At 44.1% G+C, this 18,576-nt stretch overlaps 1 protein-coding gene across 6 annotated transcripts in view; it reads right to left on the bottom strand.

Moving 5' to 3' along the window:
* Positions 1 to 4,738: 4,738 nt before the first annotated feature.
* Positions 4,739 to 18,576, bottom strand: part of LOC135513947 (solute carrier family 23 member 2-like) — a 71,287-nt gene continuing 57,449 nt past the window's right edge. For all 6 annotated transcript variants that reach the window (XM_064936982.1, XM_064936984.1, XM_064936985.1 and 3 more), the window contains 9 exons: positions 15,279 to 15,349; positions 14,424 to 14,605; positions 12,188 to 12,308; positions 8,496 to 8,652; positions 8,215 to 8,362; positions 7,922 to 8,027; positions 7,105 to 7,372; positions 6,891 to 6,986; positions 4,739 to 6,237 (listed from right to left, as the gene is read on the bottom strand). In XM_064936982.1, coding sequence (XP_064793054.1) covers positions 5,966 to 6,237; positions 6,891 to 6,986; positions 7,105 to 7,372; positions 7,922 to 8,027; positions 8,215 to 8,362; positions 8,496 to 8,652; positions 12,188 to 12,308; positions 14,424 to 14,605; positions 15,279 to 15,349 — 1,421 coding nt within the window. In that variant the 3' untranslated portion in view covers positions 4,739 to 5,965. The remainder of the gene's footprint in view (positions 6,238 to 6,890; positions 6,987 to 7,104; positions 7,373 to 7,921; positions 8,028 to 8,214; positions 8,363 to 8,495; positions 8,653 to 12,187; positions 12,309 to 14,423; positions 14,606 to 15,278; positions 15,350 to 18,576) is intronic.

The following is an 18,576-nucleotide window of genomic DNA, read 5'->3' as shown; positions in this document are numbered from 1 at the left end:
GCTGTGAGAAGAATCTATCGGCGCCAAGGAGGTCCATGCAATACAAACTAAAGATATCAAAGTCAAAACAAGCTAAGTACCGATCAGCACTTTGGGTGAAAAATGCCCTTTGACACCAATCTAGGAACAGTCTACCCGCCCCAAATCCTAACACTAACCATTAGTCTGGAGGAATGCAAAACTGACCTTAGAGCACTGAACCGTGCCCTGGATCCACAGACTCTTAGTGGCCAACCAGTGTCTATTCCTGCATTCAACATCGCCATTTCAATAGAGAATACAAGTACACTAGAGAGGACACTTACACCATATCTGCACTGCAGGTGTGGAGGGGAATCTCTGCTAGTTGCATTAGTGTGTGGTGACGTCATAGAAATTGCATTATAGAATATGCATGTGTGTACAAAGTTATTTCACCACAAGTGGCAGAATACACCACTCCTGTCCCACTCCCCATCTCCTTCCCCCTTTCAAAAGACTACAAAACCATTGACTACCCTCTTCTCTCCACACACTGAATATAGTTAGTCTGTTTACAGCAAAATGTTCAAGGTGTTCTCAGAACCCTGCTATTAGAACAGATCTTCTAGACCAGGGGTTCTCTAAGTGGGGTGCGGCGGTACTGCAAGGGGTCCGTGGACAGATTTCAAAACATATCAAACTAAATATTTAAATTAAATTTTTTTAATGAATATTACTAACAGATTAAACAGATTTTGGCCAAGTGATCCATGGAATAAGTTGAGGGTGTAATAAATTATATTGTTACATTTCATTATATTGTATGTTATTAACTCTTTGCAACATGGGTTTGGGAGGCTCACAGGGATATTGGTATCCACAGTAAATTTGTTCAAATCAATTACTTCCTTTTATTCCAAAAAATGATAAAAATATATATAGACTCATATATATATCAGACTCATATATATATATGCACTGTAATTTAAGCTTTAAAACTGCAGCAAAAACATGCTTCATGGCAACATGTATAGAACTGCAGGATATTAGCTTTAAATCTGCAACATTATCTCTCGGATGCCATTTGTATGCAAATGTTCAGCTCACTCGAGTTGTGTTCTGATTATGAGGGGGGTCCCTGAAATTTGACATCAAAAAAGGGGTCCCGAGACCTAAAAAATTTGAGAACCCCTGTTCTAGACTGCCCTCTCTTCAACCTCTTCCCTCTCACCCTGGGTCCCTAACTGAGCCATGTCCAGTTCAAAAGGGTTTTCATAAAAATACAACATGCATGGAATGACTTATTGTAAGAGAACCATGTATGAATATATGATCTTAGTAAGAATGTTGCTTTTCTCTGTTCAGGTTCTAAAGAGTACACGCTGGAGCCTCTCCCTTCACAGAGCTTGTTATATAAGTTGTCCTTAGGCACAGATATAGGACCAGTCACAACAAATTCTAACCACACTCATTAAGGGAGAAAACACAAAACTGATCTGTGATCAGTATCCAGAGGTAACTTCAACCTGCTGCCTGTGGGGACTAACAATATCAGTATCTCAGTGGAAAATCTGAATAGCATTCTAATAGGGCCAGTAAACTAACAAGTAAACTCAATACTAATGTCTTTCTGACAATGTGCATATGGCACACAAATTGGCTTCACATACATCCCACTAAACACAGACTTTACTAATCATAAATAAATAAATAAAACATGAGAAATCCAAGTCAATCTGAAATGTTACTTAAAATGGTTTACATTTCTACATGTCTGAACCGGCGACTATCGCCACTCATTGTTTTGGTGCAGCAAAGAGAAGAGTAAGATAAATAGTTGATGAAAAAGAATGAAGAAAGGACAGGTACATCTTTTGCATTTTGGTTCTGCAAAGATCACAATCATTATGCATATCTGTGCATCTTTTTAAGTTAACTATGTTTTGTAGGCTTATAATAGAGAACAATACTGGCCAGGAGGAGTCCCAATTCAACCCTACCCCAACAATCAACCATGGCTTTTCTATAGATGACGGCTCAGACAGTAAAACACAGCGCTCCAGGCCAGACACACATAGCAGAGGTTCCTCTCCATGTCAATCACACTCATTGTGTCGCAAATGGCACTCTTTTCTCTATGTAGTACAGTGCACTATATAGGGAATAGGGTGCCATTTCTGACGCACCCCCAGTTTTTGAATTCTTGATTTGAACTTGACCCCAGCTCTGAAACATGTGAACACACACAGTCAGGGAGCACTACCTGGCAATTGTCTTGAGTGATATTTACTGGTCCACTGAATGTGTAGTCAGTCATTAAAGGACATTCAACTTGTGAGGTGTGACCTGTACTGTATGTTACAGGAACTATAAATAAAGTTGTATTTGAAGTTGAGGTGCAGGTTCCTACAGTTGATGTGAGGATGGAAGAAGGGAGGGTGAGGCAAGTGAGTGATGTAGAGGGGATTGGGGGTGGACACATAGAACCAAACACGTGAACAATGCCAACAACATGAATAATGACACCAGTAACAATCATAATAATAGTAGAACAATAGACAGACTCAATAGGTGCAGGACAAGATTGTAGTCTGTGAGCCATTGTGAACAAATACCCCCAGGACACCCCTATCAACATCATCAAATACACTCTCTACCCCACAACCATTAAACTTGAAGACTATGCTATGGGTGTCTGTAAATCAAACAATGTGTTCACTTGAACAGAACAGTAGTGTAGACCTCTGACACCTGTTTCAGAGTAGGACAGAGCAGAGGGAAGGGGCGCCTATAGCGATCAGGGAGAGGATTGGTACCATAAAAATCACCTCTTTTCTCTCACCATTTCTCACTTTCTCAGGCATCTGGGTACAAAAGATTTCAATGCATCTTTCTGGTAATTTCCCTAGCTAAATCTGTGGAGCGTCTCTCCATTTCCTTCCTTTGTAAACCATGCACTGGTGTGACTCTGCATGTAAGCCTTTATCATAGCATGATCTTCACTTAGGCTGTGGCCTGGGCAGTGGTCACACCACCTATACGACCATGAATGTGCTCAAACACTACAGAACACTAGACTAAGTATGAATCGAACACAATAACAAAATGAAGATCAGTGAAATAGAAAAAGGTCTGCATTTCAAAAACTACGTTGTGATCGCACAACTAGCTAACCAAGTGCATTCTGTTTCGCGCTAAATCGGTGTAGCCTCTCTAAACAAAGTACAAATGTGAAAAAGGTTTTGAAAGTGTCCTTATGAACTGCTCATGAACATTGTTAGTTTAACTATTACATTGTATAGTCTGGTTTTCATGATTTATGATTATAAGTCCTTACAGGTAATACATGTTAATAAATGTTACATTTCAATAAAACTTACTTACATTGACTTGTAAGCAGTTAATACTAGTTATATTATGCAATAATGGCTTATAAGCAGTTTATAAGTCAACCTTCAAAATGCTGTATTAATTCCAGTTGTAATAACAGCAGCTGGTTGAGGGTGTATGCGTTCAGGAGAGAGCTGGTTTTGGTGGCATTTGTTAACGATGCTAAAGATAATACTGACACAGTAAGGCTTGCAAGCTGACTGGGTGAACATCAACAGTCCCAGTCTTAAATCAAGACCTCATCCACAGCCCTAGCTCTTACCCCTGGCCTAGACTAGGAAAAGTGTCTAGGGCACGAGGAGAAGTGTCTAGGGCACGAGGAGAAGTGTCTAGGGCACGAGGAGAAGTGTCTAGGGCACGAGGAGAAGTGTCTAGGGCACGAGGAAAAGTGTCTAGGGCACGAGGAGAAGTGTCTAGGGCACGAGGAGAAGTGTCTAGGGCACGAGGAGAAGTGTCTAGGGCACGAGGAGAAGTGTCTAGGGCACGAGGAGAAGTGTCTAGGGCACGAGGAGAAGTGTCTAGGGCACGAGGAGAAGTGTCTAGGAGAAGTGTCTAGGGCACGAGGAGAAGTGTCTAGGGCACTAGGGGAGTGTCTAGGGCACGAGGAGAAGTGTCTAGGGCACTAGGACGAGGAAGTGTCTAGGGCACTAGGAGAAGTGTCTAGGGCACGAGGAGAAGTGTCTAGGGCACGAGGAGAAGTGTCTAGGGCACGAGGAGAAGTGTCTAGGGCACGAGGAGAAGTGTCTAGGGCACTAGGAGAAGTGTCTAGGGCACTAGGAGAAGTGTCTAGGGCACTAGGAGAAGTGTCTAGGGCACTAGGGAGAAGTGTCTAGGGCAAGTGTCTAGGGCAGGAGAAGTGTCTAGGGCACTAGGAGAAGTGTCTAGGGCACTAGGAGAAGTGTCTAGGGCACTAGGAGAAGTGTCTAGGGCACTAGGAGAAGTGTCTAGGGCACTAGGAGAAGTGTCTAGGGCACTAGGAGAAGTGTCTAGGGCACTAGGAGAAGTGTCTAGGGCACTAGGAGAAGTGTCTAGGGCACACTAGGGAGAAGTGTCTAGGGCACTAGGAGAAGTGTCTAGGGCACTAGGGAAGTGTCTAGGGCACTAGGAGAAGTGTCTAGGGCACTAGGAGAAGTGTCTAGGGCACTAGGAGAAGTGTCTAGGGCACTAGGAGAAGTGTCTAGGGCACTAGGAGAAGGGTCTAGGGCACTAGGAGAAGGGGCTAGGGCACTAGGAGAAGTGTCTAGGGCACTAGGAGAAGTGTCTAGGGCTAGGGCACTAGGAGAAGTGTCTAGGGCTAGGGCACTAGGAGGAGAAGGGTGTCTAGGAGAAGGGCTAGGGCACTAGGAGAAGTGTCTAGGGCTAGAGAAGTAGGGGCACTAGGGGGCACTAGGAGAAGGGGCTAGGGCACTAGGAGAAGGGGCTAGGGCACTAGGAGAAGTGTCTAGGGCTAGGGCACTAGGAGAAGTGTCTAGGGCTAGGGCACTAGGAGAAGTGTCTAGGGCTAGGGCACTAGGAGAAGTGTCTAGGGCTAGGGCACTAGGAGAAGTGTCTAGGGCTACGGGACTGAGAGCCCTTCGTCCAGTGGATGACATTGTCTGATCTGTTGTGTTTGAAGTGTGGCTGTGTTATGTGGGTAGAAGCCAATTAGAGAAGCAGGTTTCAACTAATATTCTGTGCATTAACTCGTCGCACTAATAGTGCACTAATAGTGCGAAATGAAGATCAATAATGTTGCATGGCTAAGGTCTGCCATTTGACAAGCCACTTGCATCTACACTATCTGCATGCAATTAAGTTTGTGCTTGCTCGTGTGCGTGTGCAAATGTAGTGTGCAGGCAAATTATTAGTTGAATGTGAATTTGCATCAAGCCTCTCCAACTTTAATCCAGTTCCCTTTCAACGGGACTACATTTCCCATAACCACCGTGGGCAGTGTAGGTTTGCTAAACAGGGCTGACTGACTAGCTTCGTCTGATTCTCATTGGGTCTGTAAGGTGTCAACGATTCAGCTTAAAAACATTTGTTGTAAATGAGATACTGTCCATCTCTGTCCTTAATGCGCCAGTGCAAGTGACACACACAACCCCATCACAATGTCATGGGTTGGCATACACACACAAATGCACGCGGAGCCCCTGGGAGTGTAATATATTAAGAGTATTTTGGTTCAACGGCTGAGAAGAAACCTTTTATTTCTTGGAATGAATGTAGACAGGTTGACCTTGAAAATAAGTGCTTGAACTTAAGGACCCAGTAGAAATAGTGTATTGGGAAGACAGGGACCTCAATAAAGGGGCTGTCTAATAAACTGCTCTTATGCACACATACTAGGTAGAGGAGAGCCAGAGAGAGTGTTGCAACTCCACCTGAACCCTCCTAAATAAGGACATTATAACACGCTAATGTCACCTGTTATAACATGCTAATAACAGCATGGATAGGGCATAAACAGGGAGTTCTACAGACACACAGACATACAAGACAGGGTTGAGCATGTCACACTGCACTGACACAACCCAAAAACCTCCACCCCTCCCTTCCATCCCTCTCCTCCCTTCCATGGTTCCAAGCTCCATCCCTTCCCCCTCCCCTCCACCCAGTTCCTACACGGCTGCTATACCCCGCTCTCCCCTGGTTCTGTGACTTTCTCCATCTCTGCTCCCTTTCCTGCCTCCCCCCGTCCACCCCTACGTCTGCAGGCCTTGCGGATCGCGCTCCACTGGTAGCCGCTGAAGGTAGGGCTGATGGGGAAGTATTGGAAGACGGTGTGACGACGCAGGAAGTCCATGCCAAACGGGAGGTCGTAGGTTCTCATCCCCTCCAGCTCCGCAGCACTGGGTCCCGACCCTCGCTTCAACTTCCCGATCCCTCGCTCCTCCCTGGTACCTGACAAGAGGAAAGGAGAGGCAAAGGAGAAAGAAAAGAGGAAGACAGGAGGAAGAGGGGGTGAGCAATTGGAGAAGGCAACAGTTTGTGATATCCTTGTCCTATCTGTAAATAAAATCACAAGGGATATATAGTTTAACTAACAGCGTCAGTCCAGTCTACTCAGCAGGGATAGTGCTATAATTAACAGCGTCAGTCCAGTCTACTCAACAGGGATAGTGTTTTAACTAACAGCGTCAGTCCAGTCTACTCAACAGGGATAGTGCTATAATTAACTGCGTCAGTCCAGTCTACACAGCAGGGATAGTGTTTTAACTAACAGCGTCAGTCCAGTCTACTCAGCAGGGATAGTGCTATAATTAACAGCGTCAGTCCAGTCTACTCAACAGGGATAGTGCTATAATTAACAGCGTCAGTCCAGTCTACTCAACAGGGATAGTGCTATAATTAACTGCGTCAGTCCAGTCTACACAGCAGGGATAGTGTTTTAACTAACAGCGTCAGTCCAGTCTACTCAACAGGGATAGTGTTTTAACTAACAGCGTCAGTCCAGTCTACTCAACAGGGATAGTGCTATAATTAACAGTGATGCACAGTCTACTCACCAGGGATAGTGTTATAACTAACGTTGAGTGTGATAGCAGTCTACTCACCAGGGATAGTGTTATCCAGCACAAATGCCACTGACCCCCCTACGAACATGGCTGTGGTCAGGAGCACGTTCAACACCTGGTCTAGCGACACTATACCTGAGAGACAGAGAGAGGGTTCAGAGAGCTAGCCAGTTATTTTATAATGTGTGAGAACACTGAAGGAGTAGGCCATTGAGCTAATTATGTGGTGCACTCTAACTTGTCTTCCACTCACCAGTGACCAGAGGGTTCTGTTTGAGATAGCTGGGCAGCACCAGGCCAAAGAAGATTGAGAAGCCCAAAACAAAGAGGTTCCTGGAGGAGTTGAGGTCTACAAACTGCAGGTTGGACAGTCCCACAGCTGTGATCATTCCAAACAGGGTACAGAACAGCGCCCCCAGGACAGGGTCAGGCAGGGAGGCAAACAATGCACTGAATTTACCCACCAGCCCTAGCAGCAGCATCATAGCAGCACCGTACTGGATCACACGCCGACTGCCTACCTGGAGGACCAATCAGAGAGCAGCAGGAAGTGAGAGCGAATCAAATGATATCAGGAAGAATAAAACTGTCCCACTCTACAGAGCTAATAAGATCCAAGCAAATTACTAGTCAGTGAGGGAGTTTTTTTATTCTGACATGAGATGAACCGTCAATGGCCTGTCACATCGGGCGAAAGCAGGGATGGAACTGCACTTTTCTCAAATGGAACAGTAATCTGCGCCGCTCCGTCATGATGTCAACAAGGCAGCATGGTGCATCGTCCAGAAACAAACATCTCTTTTCTATAAAATGTATGTTTGAATTTTCAAACTAGTTGGGAAGGCTGATGGTGTTTTTATCAAGAATCATTTTCGCATGGGAAAACACAGAATCCTACTAAGTACTACAGATGGTTAATTAAGTCACTTTTGTTTCGAGCCAACATAGCTGTCCGGTTAAAAATCAAATGCCTACACGAACGAGATTAATTGAACCCCCTCAATTAAAACATAAATATCTAATATTTGTATAGAACTCGCAGTGGGACTCTGTTGATGTGTGATGGTTACCTTAGTGATGCCCAGCACGCCTATATTAGGACTCGAGGAAGTAGAGCCGTTTCCTGTCCCCATCAGCCCATCCAACACGCAGGACAGACCTTCCATAAATATACCCCTGGAGAAAGAAAAACAGAAAAAAAGTTTTTGTATCCGTTTTGGAAGGTAGTTACAGGTACACACACGGATCTCAAGTCATGATTCAAACCATTGTCTGCTCGATTTAACCAGATTTATGCTACTTTTATAGAAAACTTTTCTATGATGTGCATTAGGCAAGGACCTATGCGAGCAAGGTCAGGTACCTGTTGATGGCGTGAACAGGGGGTGGGGGGGCACAGGAGAGTCGGGCACAGGCATAGTAGTCCCCGATAGACTCGATGATGCTAGCGACCACGGCACTGAACATACCTATCACCCCTGCTGCTGTTACCGTAGGAACACCCCACTGAACTATGGGTAAAAACACAAACTCAACACACAACATTCTAGATTTGAGGAAGCTACAAACCTGTTGAATGCTCTTATCAAGAGTTTGGACTTAGCTAGGGGCAAGGTTGAACAACATAAAAAAGGGGTAACTCACAGGGGTAGGGGATCTTGAACCAAGGTGCAGCTGCCAGTATCCCCTGGCGAGCGTCAGTGCGGGCATAGTAACCGTACTTGTCTTTCTCCGGCGGGAAAACGTTGGTTACAGTGAAGATGAAACAGATCAGCCATGACACCAGGATGGCCATGATGATCTGAGGGGGAGGGTTAAACACACACAGTATGTCCTGGTGACATTTGGTGGAATGCTGCTTTAGGGTGCTTTTTAAACTCAATTTCTCCCACATTCTTAAAAGTAAATAGTAACAGAAGAGTGAAACTTTAAATGAGACAGGGCGAGAGCGTGATGAAGTTGACTTTATTAGAGTGAAGTCACCATTGCAAGCAAAGAATCCTTTCCAGTGTCTACTGTTATATTACAGCAGCACATATATCATGACATCAAATGACCAGCAGGGGGAGAGAGACGCACCATATGAGACAATAATTTCAGATCATATTAAGAGGAATGGGGAGGGAGGAGACAGGGGAGTAGGGCTGGGCGATATGGCCAAAATCTCATATCCCGATACAGCTCATTTTCTGTAAATTCAATGAATAAATAGTTTATATAAAATGACCACATGTAAAGTCCTATTTCTTACTACATGTTGAATTAAAATCAAATAAAAAAGGTACTTACTCATTTGATTATTTCTCCTTTTATTTAGAACCTTTGTGCAAATGTTCAATTAAGCGTGTATCAAAATATAACATTTTAAATCTATACAATCTAAAAAGGTAAATAGAAAACACTTCAACTATAGTTGCAAACAAAATAAATATATTTTTGGGGGCTTCTGTAACGGTTCTCGTCTGTCGAAGGAGAAGCGGACCAAAATGCAGCGTGGTGGTTATTCATGTTCTTTAATGAACGGGAACTTGACAATGAAATAACTAACAATACAAAACGACAAACGGAACGTGGAAATCTATACAGCCTATCTGGTGAACAACAAACACAGAGACAGGAACAATCACCCACAAAATATTCAAAGAATATGGCTGCTTAATATGGTTCCCAATCAGAGACAACGATAAACACCTGCCTCTGATTGAGAACCACTCCAGACAGCCATAGACTATGCTAGATACCCCCACTAAACCACACACCCAATACCTAACAAAACCCCAAGACAAAACACACCACAATAAACCCATGTCACACCCTGGCCTGACCAAATAAATAAAGACAAACACAATATATTTAGACCAGGGCGTGACAGCTTCCCTGTTTTGCATGTTATTTTGGCATTACTACGAGTCACATATCAATTTGCATTTGGTACCTTGGGTCGAGTGTCACAAAACCCTTACGAAACCCCCATTTCTCGACAGTGTAAATTGGGGCCATGTCTTTGCAGATGTAAGTTGTCACGGCAGATGTTATCTCCTTCCATCTTCGTGATTCTTTGCCATATGCTGTGCCGCGGGCAAAAGCCTCAGACGTTGCAAGAGTCGGGGGTTTGTTTTGAGCACCGGACTGTACTTTTTTTTAGGTCTCATCCGTAGACTCACTCCGTACTGTTTCACATGATTCTTGCGTAGGTGGTAAAAGCGGTTAGTGGTGTTTGAGCCCGTTGTCGGGACCGGCCAGGGGCATATTTTGCAGAGGACGGTTTTCTGGTCAGTGTCAGACTTTTAATACCCAAACCACGTCCATGCGACCGAAAAGGCACGAGTGGAAGAACGCAAAGAGTAGTCCAATTGACGAAAAATATTGCCGTAAAGAGTGTGATTTGCGACAACGAAATAAACGATAAGAGCATAATATGAAACGATAGACATTTTTCCTATCGTCACACGATATAAAGTTGAAGTCAGTACTTTACATACACTTAGGTTGGAGTAATTAACATTCCTTTTTTAACCCCTCCACATATGTATTGTTAACAAACTATAGCTTTGGCTATTCGGGTTCGGACATCTACTTTGTGCACGACAAGTAATTTTCCCAACAATTGTTTACAGACAGATTATTTCACTGTATCACAATTCCAGTGGGTCAGAAGTTTACAAACACTAAATTGACTGTGCCTTTAAACAGCTTGGAAAAATCCAGAAAATGATGTCATGGCTTTAGAAGCTTCCGATAGGCTAATTGACATCATTTGAGCCAATTGGAGGTGTACCTGTGGATGAATTTCAAGGCCTACCTTCAAAGTCAGTGCCTCTTTGCTTGACATCATGGGAAAATCAAAAGAAATCAGCCAAGACTTCAGAAAAAAAAATTGTAGACCTCCACAAGTCTGGTTTATCATTGGGATCAATTTCCAAATGCCTGAAGGTACCATGTTCATCTGTACAAACAATAGTACGCAAGTATAAAACCCATGGGAAAATGCAGCGTTATACCACTCAGGAAGGAGACACGTACTGTCTCCTAGAGATGAACGTACTTTGGTGCAAAAAGTGCAAATCAATCCCAGAAAAGCAAAGGACCTTGTGAAGATGCTGGAGGAAACAGGTACAAAAGTATCTATACCCACAGTAAAAATGAGTCCGATATCGACAAACTGAAAGGCTGCTCAGCAAGGAAGCCACTGCTACAAAACCGCCATAAAAAAGCCAGACTACAGTCTGCAACTGCACATGGGGACAAAGATCATACTTTTTGGAGAAATGTCCTCTGGTCTGATGAAACAGAAATAGAACTGTTTGGCCATAATGCCCATTGTTACGTTTGGAGGAAAAAGTGGGAGGCTTGCAAGCCGAAGAACACCATCCCAACCGTGAAGCACGGGGGTGGCAGCATCATGTTGTGGGGGTGTTTTGCCGCAGGAGGGACTGGTGCACTTCACAAAATAGATGGCGTCATGAGGAAGGAAAACTATGTGGATATATTGAAGCTACATCTCAAAACATCAGTCAGGAAGTTAAAGCTTGGTCACAAAATGTGTCTTCCAAATGGACAATGACCCCCAAGCATACTTCAAAAGTTGTGGCAAAATGGCTTAAGCACAACAAAGTCAAGGTATTGGAGTGGCCATCACAAAGCCCTGACCTCAAATCCTATAGAAAAGTTGTGGACAGAACTGAAAAAGCGTGTGCGAGCAAGGAGGCCTCCAAACCTGACTCAGTTACACCAGCTCTGTCAGCAGGAATGGGCCAAAATTCACCCTTCACCCAATTTATTGTGGGAAGCTTGTGGAAGGCTACCCGAAACGTTTGACCCAGGTTAAACAATTTAAAGGCAATGCTACCAAATACTAATTGAGTGTATGCAAACTTCTGACCCACTGGGAATATGATGAAAGAAATAAAAGCTGAAATCACTATTATTCTGACATTCAACATTCTTAAAATAAAGTGTTGATCCTAACTTACCTAAGACAGGGAATTTTTACTAGGATTAAATGTCAGGAATGGTAAAAAACTGAGTTTATATGCATTTGGCTAAGCCTTCAACTGTATATATCGTCATGTCGCCCAGCCCTACAGGGGAGGTGAATAATATTAGAAAAGCAGGACTCAACAAGTAATGGGGAGGATGGAGGAGTGTGTGCCCATTGATCTGACCTCACTTGACAGACACCGTGACAGATCAGATCGAAGAGCACACTGTTCCAGGAGAAGTGATGTGTGTCTAGGTGTGTGTGTTTGTGTGCCCCTGCTAGTGAATTTCTCAATTGTTCTGTGGGCATCTGTGTGTGTGTGTGTGTGTGTGTGTGTGTGTGTGTGGGTACTCACAGGGAACATCTTGAAGAGCTGTAATCTATAAGAGGTCCATCCTTTCTTAGCCTTGTAGATGGGCAGAGGAAGTTGTACGTTCCTCGCATACTGAGAGAACAACAACACCAGGAATATAGTCCTACAGACAGACAGAGTGGGAGACAGAGAGGGAGAGAGAGAGCTCACAAGTAAGAAATACAGCAGTCAAGAGTCTGTAGAACAGTTAAACATTTGTAAAAAAGAAGCAATAACCCTCCTATAAAGACATCTGGATCCAGAGGTTTCATTCTCAAAAAGGGACACAAAATCAATTAATTGACAACTCAATGAAGTTACAAAGACGCTTCACTTTTTCCAAATTTTGTTACAATACTGCCTTATTCTAAAATTTAGTTTTTTCCCCCTCACCAATCTACACACACGACCCCATAATGACTAAGCAAATTGATAAAAGAAAATGTAGAAACTGAAATATTACATTTACATAAGTATTCAGACCCTTTACTCAGTACTTTGTTGAAGCACCTTTGACAGCGATTACAGCCTAGAGTCTTCTTGGGTTTGACTCTACAAGCCTGGCACATCTGTATTTGAGGAGTTTCTTCCAGTCTTCTCTGCAGATCCTCTCAAGCTCTGTCAGGTTGGATGGGGAGCGTTGCTGCACAGCTATTTTCAGGTCTCTCCAGAGACTCTCCAGTTTGACCGGGTTCAAGTCCGGGCTCTGGTTGGGCCACTCAAGGACATTCAGAGACTTGTCCAGAAGACACTCCTGCGTTGGCTTGGCTGTGTGCTTAGGGTCGTTGTCCTGTTGGGAGGTGAACCTTCGCCCCAGTCTGAGCTCCTGAGCAGATTTTCACCAAGGATCTTTTTGTACTACATCTTTCCCTTGATCCTGACTAGTCTCCCAGTCCCTGCCGCTAAAAAACATCCCCACAGCATCATGATGCTGCCACCACCACCATGTTTCCTCCAGATGTGATGCTTGGCATTCAGGCCATAGATTTACATTTTGGTTTCATCAAATCAGAAAATCTTGTTTCTCATGGTCAGAGTCCTTTAGGTGACTTTTGGCAAACTCCAAGCAGGCCGTCATGTACCTTTTACTGAGGAGTGGCTTGCGTCTGGCCACTCTACCACATAAAAAGGCATGATTGGTGGAGTGCTGCAGGGCTGGTTGTCCTTCTGAAAGGTTCTCCCATCTCCAGAGGAATTCTGGAGCTCTGTCAGAGTGACCATCGGGTTCTTGGTCACTTCCCTGACCAAGGCCCTTCTCCCCTGACTGCTCAGTTTGGCCGAACGGCCAGCTCAAGAAAGAGTATTGGTGGTTCCAAACTTCTTCAATTTAAGAATGATGGAGGCCACTGTGATCTTGGGGACCTTCAATGCTGCAGAAATGTTTTGGCAGCCTTCCCTAGATCTGTGCCTCGACACTGTCTTGGCGCTCTACAGACAATTCCTTCTTGGCTTTTGCTCTGTCAACAATGGTACCTTTCCAAATCATGTCCAATCAATTGAATCTACCACCGGTGGACTCTAATCAAGTTAAAAAACATTAAAGGACGATCAATGGAAACAGGATGCACCTGAGCTCAATTTCAAATGTCATAGCAAATGGTCTGAATACTTATGCACATAAGGTATTATTTCTAAATAATTATACATTTGCCAAAATTTCTAAAAACTTGTTTTGCCTTTGTTATTATGGGGTATTGTGTGTGGACTGATGAAAAACAAATATTTAATACATTTTAAAATAAGGCTGTAACGCAACTACATTTGGAAAAAGGGAAGGGGTCTGAATACTTCCCGAATTAACTGTATGTGATGCTGGGCTGTTTGAGATGAGTTGCAAGACTAATTTCCCAAAATATAAAATAAATGAATTAATAACTGAACTTAAGACAGAAACAGTTACCAGCAGACAGCTCTGCTGAACCTCCTGACTCAGAGCTCTCTGTCTGGAGTAGCACTGTGTTCCCACCTCCATTCTGCAGGGCAGCTGTGTCAACTGGGAATGGTTTCTGATTGGCTGTGTAATGGGCAGTTACGGTAATTGATTGGTTAAGGATGCCTCTTGGGGCGGGAATCAGTCTACTAGTATAACACAAGATAAAGATAGCATTTTATTGCCGGGATTTGACAGAAATGTGCCTTGCATCATAAGACAACAGACAGTATAGTAAACTTAGAGGGCTGGGAACTATACAGGGGACTAATCAGTCAGGAAAGCCTAGAACCACAGTGTACTACTCACAGCATGGCAATGCCCCAGTGTTTCCCTGCTCTCTCCCCTGCAGCCTGGAAGCCAGAAAGGCCGATGAGGGCCACGGTTGGGGTGATGGTCAGAGGGCCAATGTATTTCAACAGGAGTCCCGGAAGCCCCAGGAAGCCGATACACACCTCTATCAGAGACGACACAATGATAGCCCCCTGGATCTGTGGTGGTGGGGGGTAAAGAGGGAGAGAATAGTACAACTTGTAATGTCATTTCATAATAAAGTACTTTATGTGCCAAAGTCCCTAATTAAAATGTATATACGCAGTTATCATTACCATTTAGAGAAGTGATCATTACTGATCTATCTTTATTTTTCCTTTATAAGAGCAATCACAACACCTGGAACAAGTCTGTAAAATTAATGACTGTTTAATGAAATTACTACACCCCCTCAAGCCTATCAATGTCCATGTCTCTAATTCTATTCATCGTGACATCGTCATTAAGTTATCCCCTCACACACACACACACACACACACACACACACGTCAAAACAGGGTTACCAAACCCACTTACACAAGCCTTATAAAAGGTTAATGGGAGTTAACCGCCTCTGTCATACTCTTTGCGCGCACACACACGCACACACAAAGGCTGAGTCACAGCAACAGGCCTCAACAAGCATCATCAATTAGAACTCCTTCTACTCTACGTTTTAGTCTGTGACTAGGTGCAGCTGCTGGGCTAACATGGGCTTGAACAACACTGACACAGAACACAGGAGTAGACCTCTCTCTGTACACTAATGTAAGGTAATGGTTTGGGTACTTTTAAAATATCTCCCATGCCACCCCCCTCCATCTCTCATTTCAGTGCTCCTCCCCCTCTCACCTCTCGTATTCGGGGATGCCAGATGTGTTCAGTGTTGAACAGCTCGGTTTCGTTGAACATGGGCGGAACCACTGAGGGACAGAAATTATGGAGAAAGATAGAGGAAAAGAAAACAGAGAAATAGAAAGAAGAGAGAAGGATGATTAAACACATTTATCGAGTGTGCAAAGCTGTCAAAGGCAAAGGATGGCTACTTTGAAGAATCTCAATCAAATATATTTCGATTTATTTAACACTTTATTGGTTACTACCCGATTCCATATACAGTGGGGCAAAAAAGTATTTAGTTTAGTTTAGCCACCAATTGTGCAAGTTCTCCCACTTAAAAAGATGAGAGAGGCCTGTAATTTTCATCATAGGTACACTTCAACTATGACAAACAAAATGAGGAAAAGAAAATCCAGAAAATCACATTGTAGGATTTTTAATGAATTTATTTGCAAATTATGGTGGAAAATAAGTATTTGGTCAATAACAAAGGTTTATCTCAATACTTTGTTATATGCCCTTTGTTGGCAATGACAGAGGTCAAACGTTTTCTGTAAGTCTTCACAAGGTTTTCACACACTGTTGCTGGAATTTTGGCCCATTCCTCCATGCAGATCTCCTCTAGAGCAGTGATGTTTTGGGGCTGTTGCTGGGCAACACAGACTTTCAACTCCCTCCAAAGATTTTCTATGTGGTTGATCTGGAGACTGGCTAGGCCACTCCGGGACCTTGAAATGCTTCTTACGAAGCCACTCCTTCGTTGCCCGGGCAGTGTGTTTGGGATCATTGTCATGCTGAAAGACCCAGCCACGTTTCATCTTCAATGCCCTTGCTGATGGAAGGAGGTTTTCACTCAAAATCTCACGATACATGGCCCCATTCATTCTTTCCTTTACACGGATCAGTCGTCCTGGTCCCGTTGAAGAAAAACAGCCCCAAAGCATGATGTTTCCACCCCAATGCTTCACAGCAGGTATGGTGTTCTTTGGATGCAACTCCGCATTCGTTGTCCTCCAAACACGACGAGTTGAGTTGATCAAAAAGTTATATTTTGGTTTCATCTGACCATATGCCATTCTCCCAATCTTCTTCTGGATCATCCAAATGCTCTCTAGCAAACTTCAGATGGGCCTGGACATGTACTGGCTTAAGCAGGGGGACACGTCTGGCATTGCAGGATTTGAGTCCCTGGCGGCGTAGTGTGTTACTGATGGTAGGCTTTGTTACTTTGGTCCCAGCTCTCTGCAGGTCATTCACTAGGGCCCCCGTGTGGTTCTGGGATTTTCGCTCACCGTTTTTGTGATCATTTTGACCCCACGGGGTGAGATCTTGCGTGGAGCCCCAGATCGAGGGAGATTATCAGTGGTCTTGCATGTCTTCCATTTCCTAATAATTGCTCCCACAGTTGATTTATTCAAACCAAGCTGCTTACCTATTGCAGATTCAGTCTTCCCAGCCTGGTGCAGGTCTACAATTTTGTTCCTGGTGTCCTTTGACAGCTCTTCGGTCTTGGCCATAGTGGAGTTTGGAGTGTTTGAGGTTGTGGACAGGTGTCTTTTATACTGATAACAAGTTCAAATAGGTAACGAGTGGAGGACAGAGGAGCCTCTTAAAGAAGAAGTCACAGGTCTGTGAGAGCCAGAAATCTTGCTTGTTTGTAGGTGACCAAATACTTATTTTCCACCATAATTTGCAAATAAATTCATTAAAAATCCTACAATGTGATTTTATGGATTTTTTTCTCATTTTGTCTGTCATAGTTGAAGTGTACCTATACTGAAAATTACAGGCCTCATATTTTTAAGTGGGAGAACCTGCACAATTGGTGGCTGACTAAATACTTTTTTGCCCCACTGTATGTGTTATTTCATAGTTTAGATGTCTACACTATTATTCTACACAATGTTCTAAAAGAGTAAAAATAAAGAAAAACCCAGGAATGTGTCCAAACTTTTGGCTGGTACTGAATAATATATGTCAAATTAGTGTTCATTTAGAATGGACCATTACCATGCACCTGTCTCGCAGACTCTGTCTCAACATTTTAGTCTTTATTGAAGACTCATCTCTTCAGTAGGTCCTATGATTGAGTGTCGTCTGGCCCAGGAGTGTGAAGGTGAATGGAAAGGCACTGGAGCAACGAACCACCCTTGCTGTTTCTGCCTGGCTTGTTCCCCTCTCTCCACTGGGATTCTCTGCCTCAACCCCCCTTACAGGGGCTGAGTCACTGGCTTACTGGTGCTCTTCCATGCCGTCCCTAGGAGGGGCGCGTTACCTGAGTGGGTTGAGTCACTGATGTGATCTTCCCGTCTGTGTTGGCGCCACCCATTGGGTTGTGCCGTTGCAGAGATCTTTGTGGGCTATACTCAGCCTTGTCTCAGGATGGTAAGTTGGTGGTTGAAGATATCCCTCTAGTGGCCCTGTCCGGGGGTATCGTCGGATGGGGCCACGGTGTCTCCCGACCCCTCCTGTCTCAGCCTCCAGTATTTATGCGTCAGGGGGCTAGGGTCAGTCTTATATCTGGGGTATTTCTCCTGTTTTATCCAGTGTCCTGTGTGAATTTAAGTATGCTCTCTCTAATTCTCTCTTTCTTTCTCCCTTTTGGAGGACCTGAGCCCTAGGACCATGCCTCATGACTACCTGGCCTGATGACTCCTTGCTGTCCCCAGTCCACCTGGCCGTGCTGCTGCTCCAGTTTCAACTGTTCTGCCTGCGGCTATGGAACCCTGACCTGTTCACCAGACGTGCTACCTGTCCCAGACCTGCTGTTTTCAACTCGCAGCAGAAGCGGTAGAGATACTATGAATGATCGGCTATGAAAAGCCAACTGACATTTACTCCTGAGGTGCTGACCTGTTGCACCCTCGACAACCAATGTGATTATTATTATTTGACCCTGCTGGTCATCTATGAACATCTTGGCCATGTTCTGTTATAATCTCCACCCGGCACAGCCAGAAGAGGACTGGCCACCCCTCATAGCCTGGTTCCTCTCTAGGTTTCTTCCTAGGGAGTTTTTCCTAGCCACCGTGCTTCTACACCTGCATTGCTTGCTGTTCAGGGTTTTAGGCTGGGTTTCTGTACAGCACTTTGAGATATCAGTTTATGGTAAAAGGGCTTTATAAATACATTTGATGATTTGCATTGATGTCAGGAGTTGCATTGATGTCAAGAGAGGGACAATGGAGTGTGGTGAGTACCCCGCAGTTAGCAAGTTTGGTGGGCTACTAATGACCATCAACAGCATCAGAGCTTGGAGAAGCCTAATTACCAGGACTAAATGGTCACGTGGAATTTGAGTGACTTCAAG

This window comes from Oncorhynchus masou, chromosome 25 (genome assembly GCF_036934945.1).
Source record: "Oncorhynchus masou masou isolate Uvic2021 chromosome 25, UVic_Omas_1.1, whole genome shotgun sequence".
NCBI lineage: Eukaryota > Metazoa > Chordata > Actinopteri > Salmoniformes > Salmonidae > Oncorhynchus > Oncorhynchus masou.
Note: the sequence above shows the minus strand (reverse complement) of the source record. Positions and strands in the feature narration are given on the sequence as shown.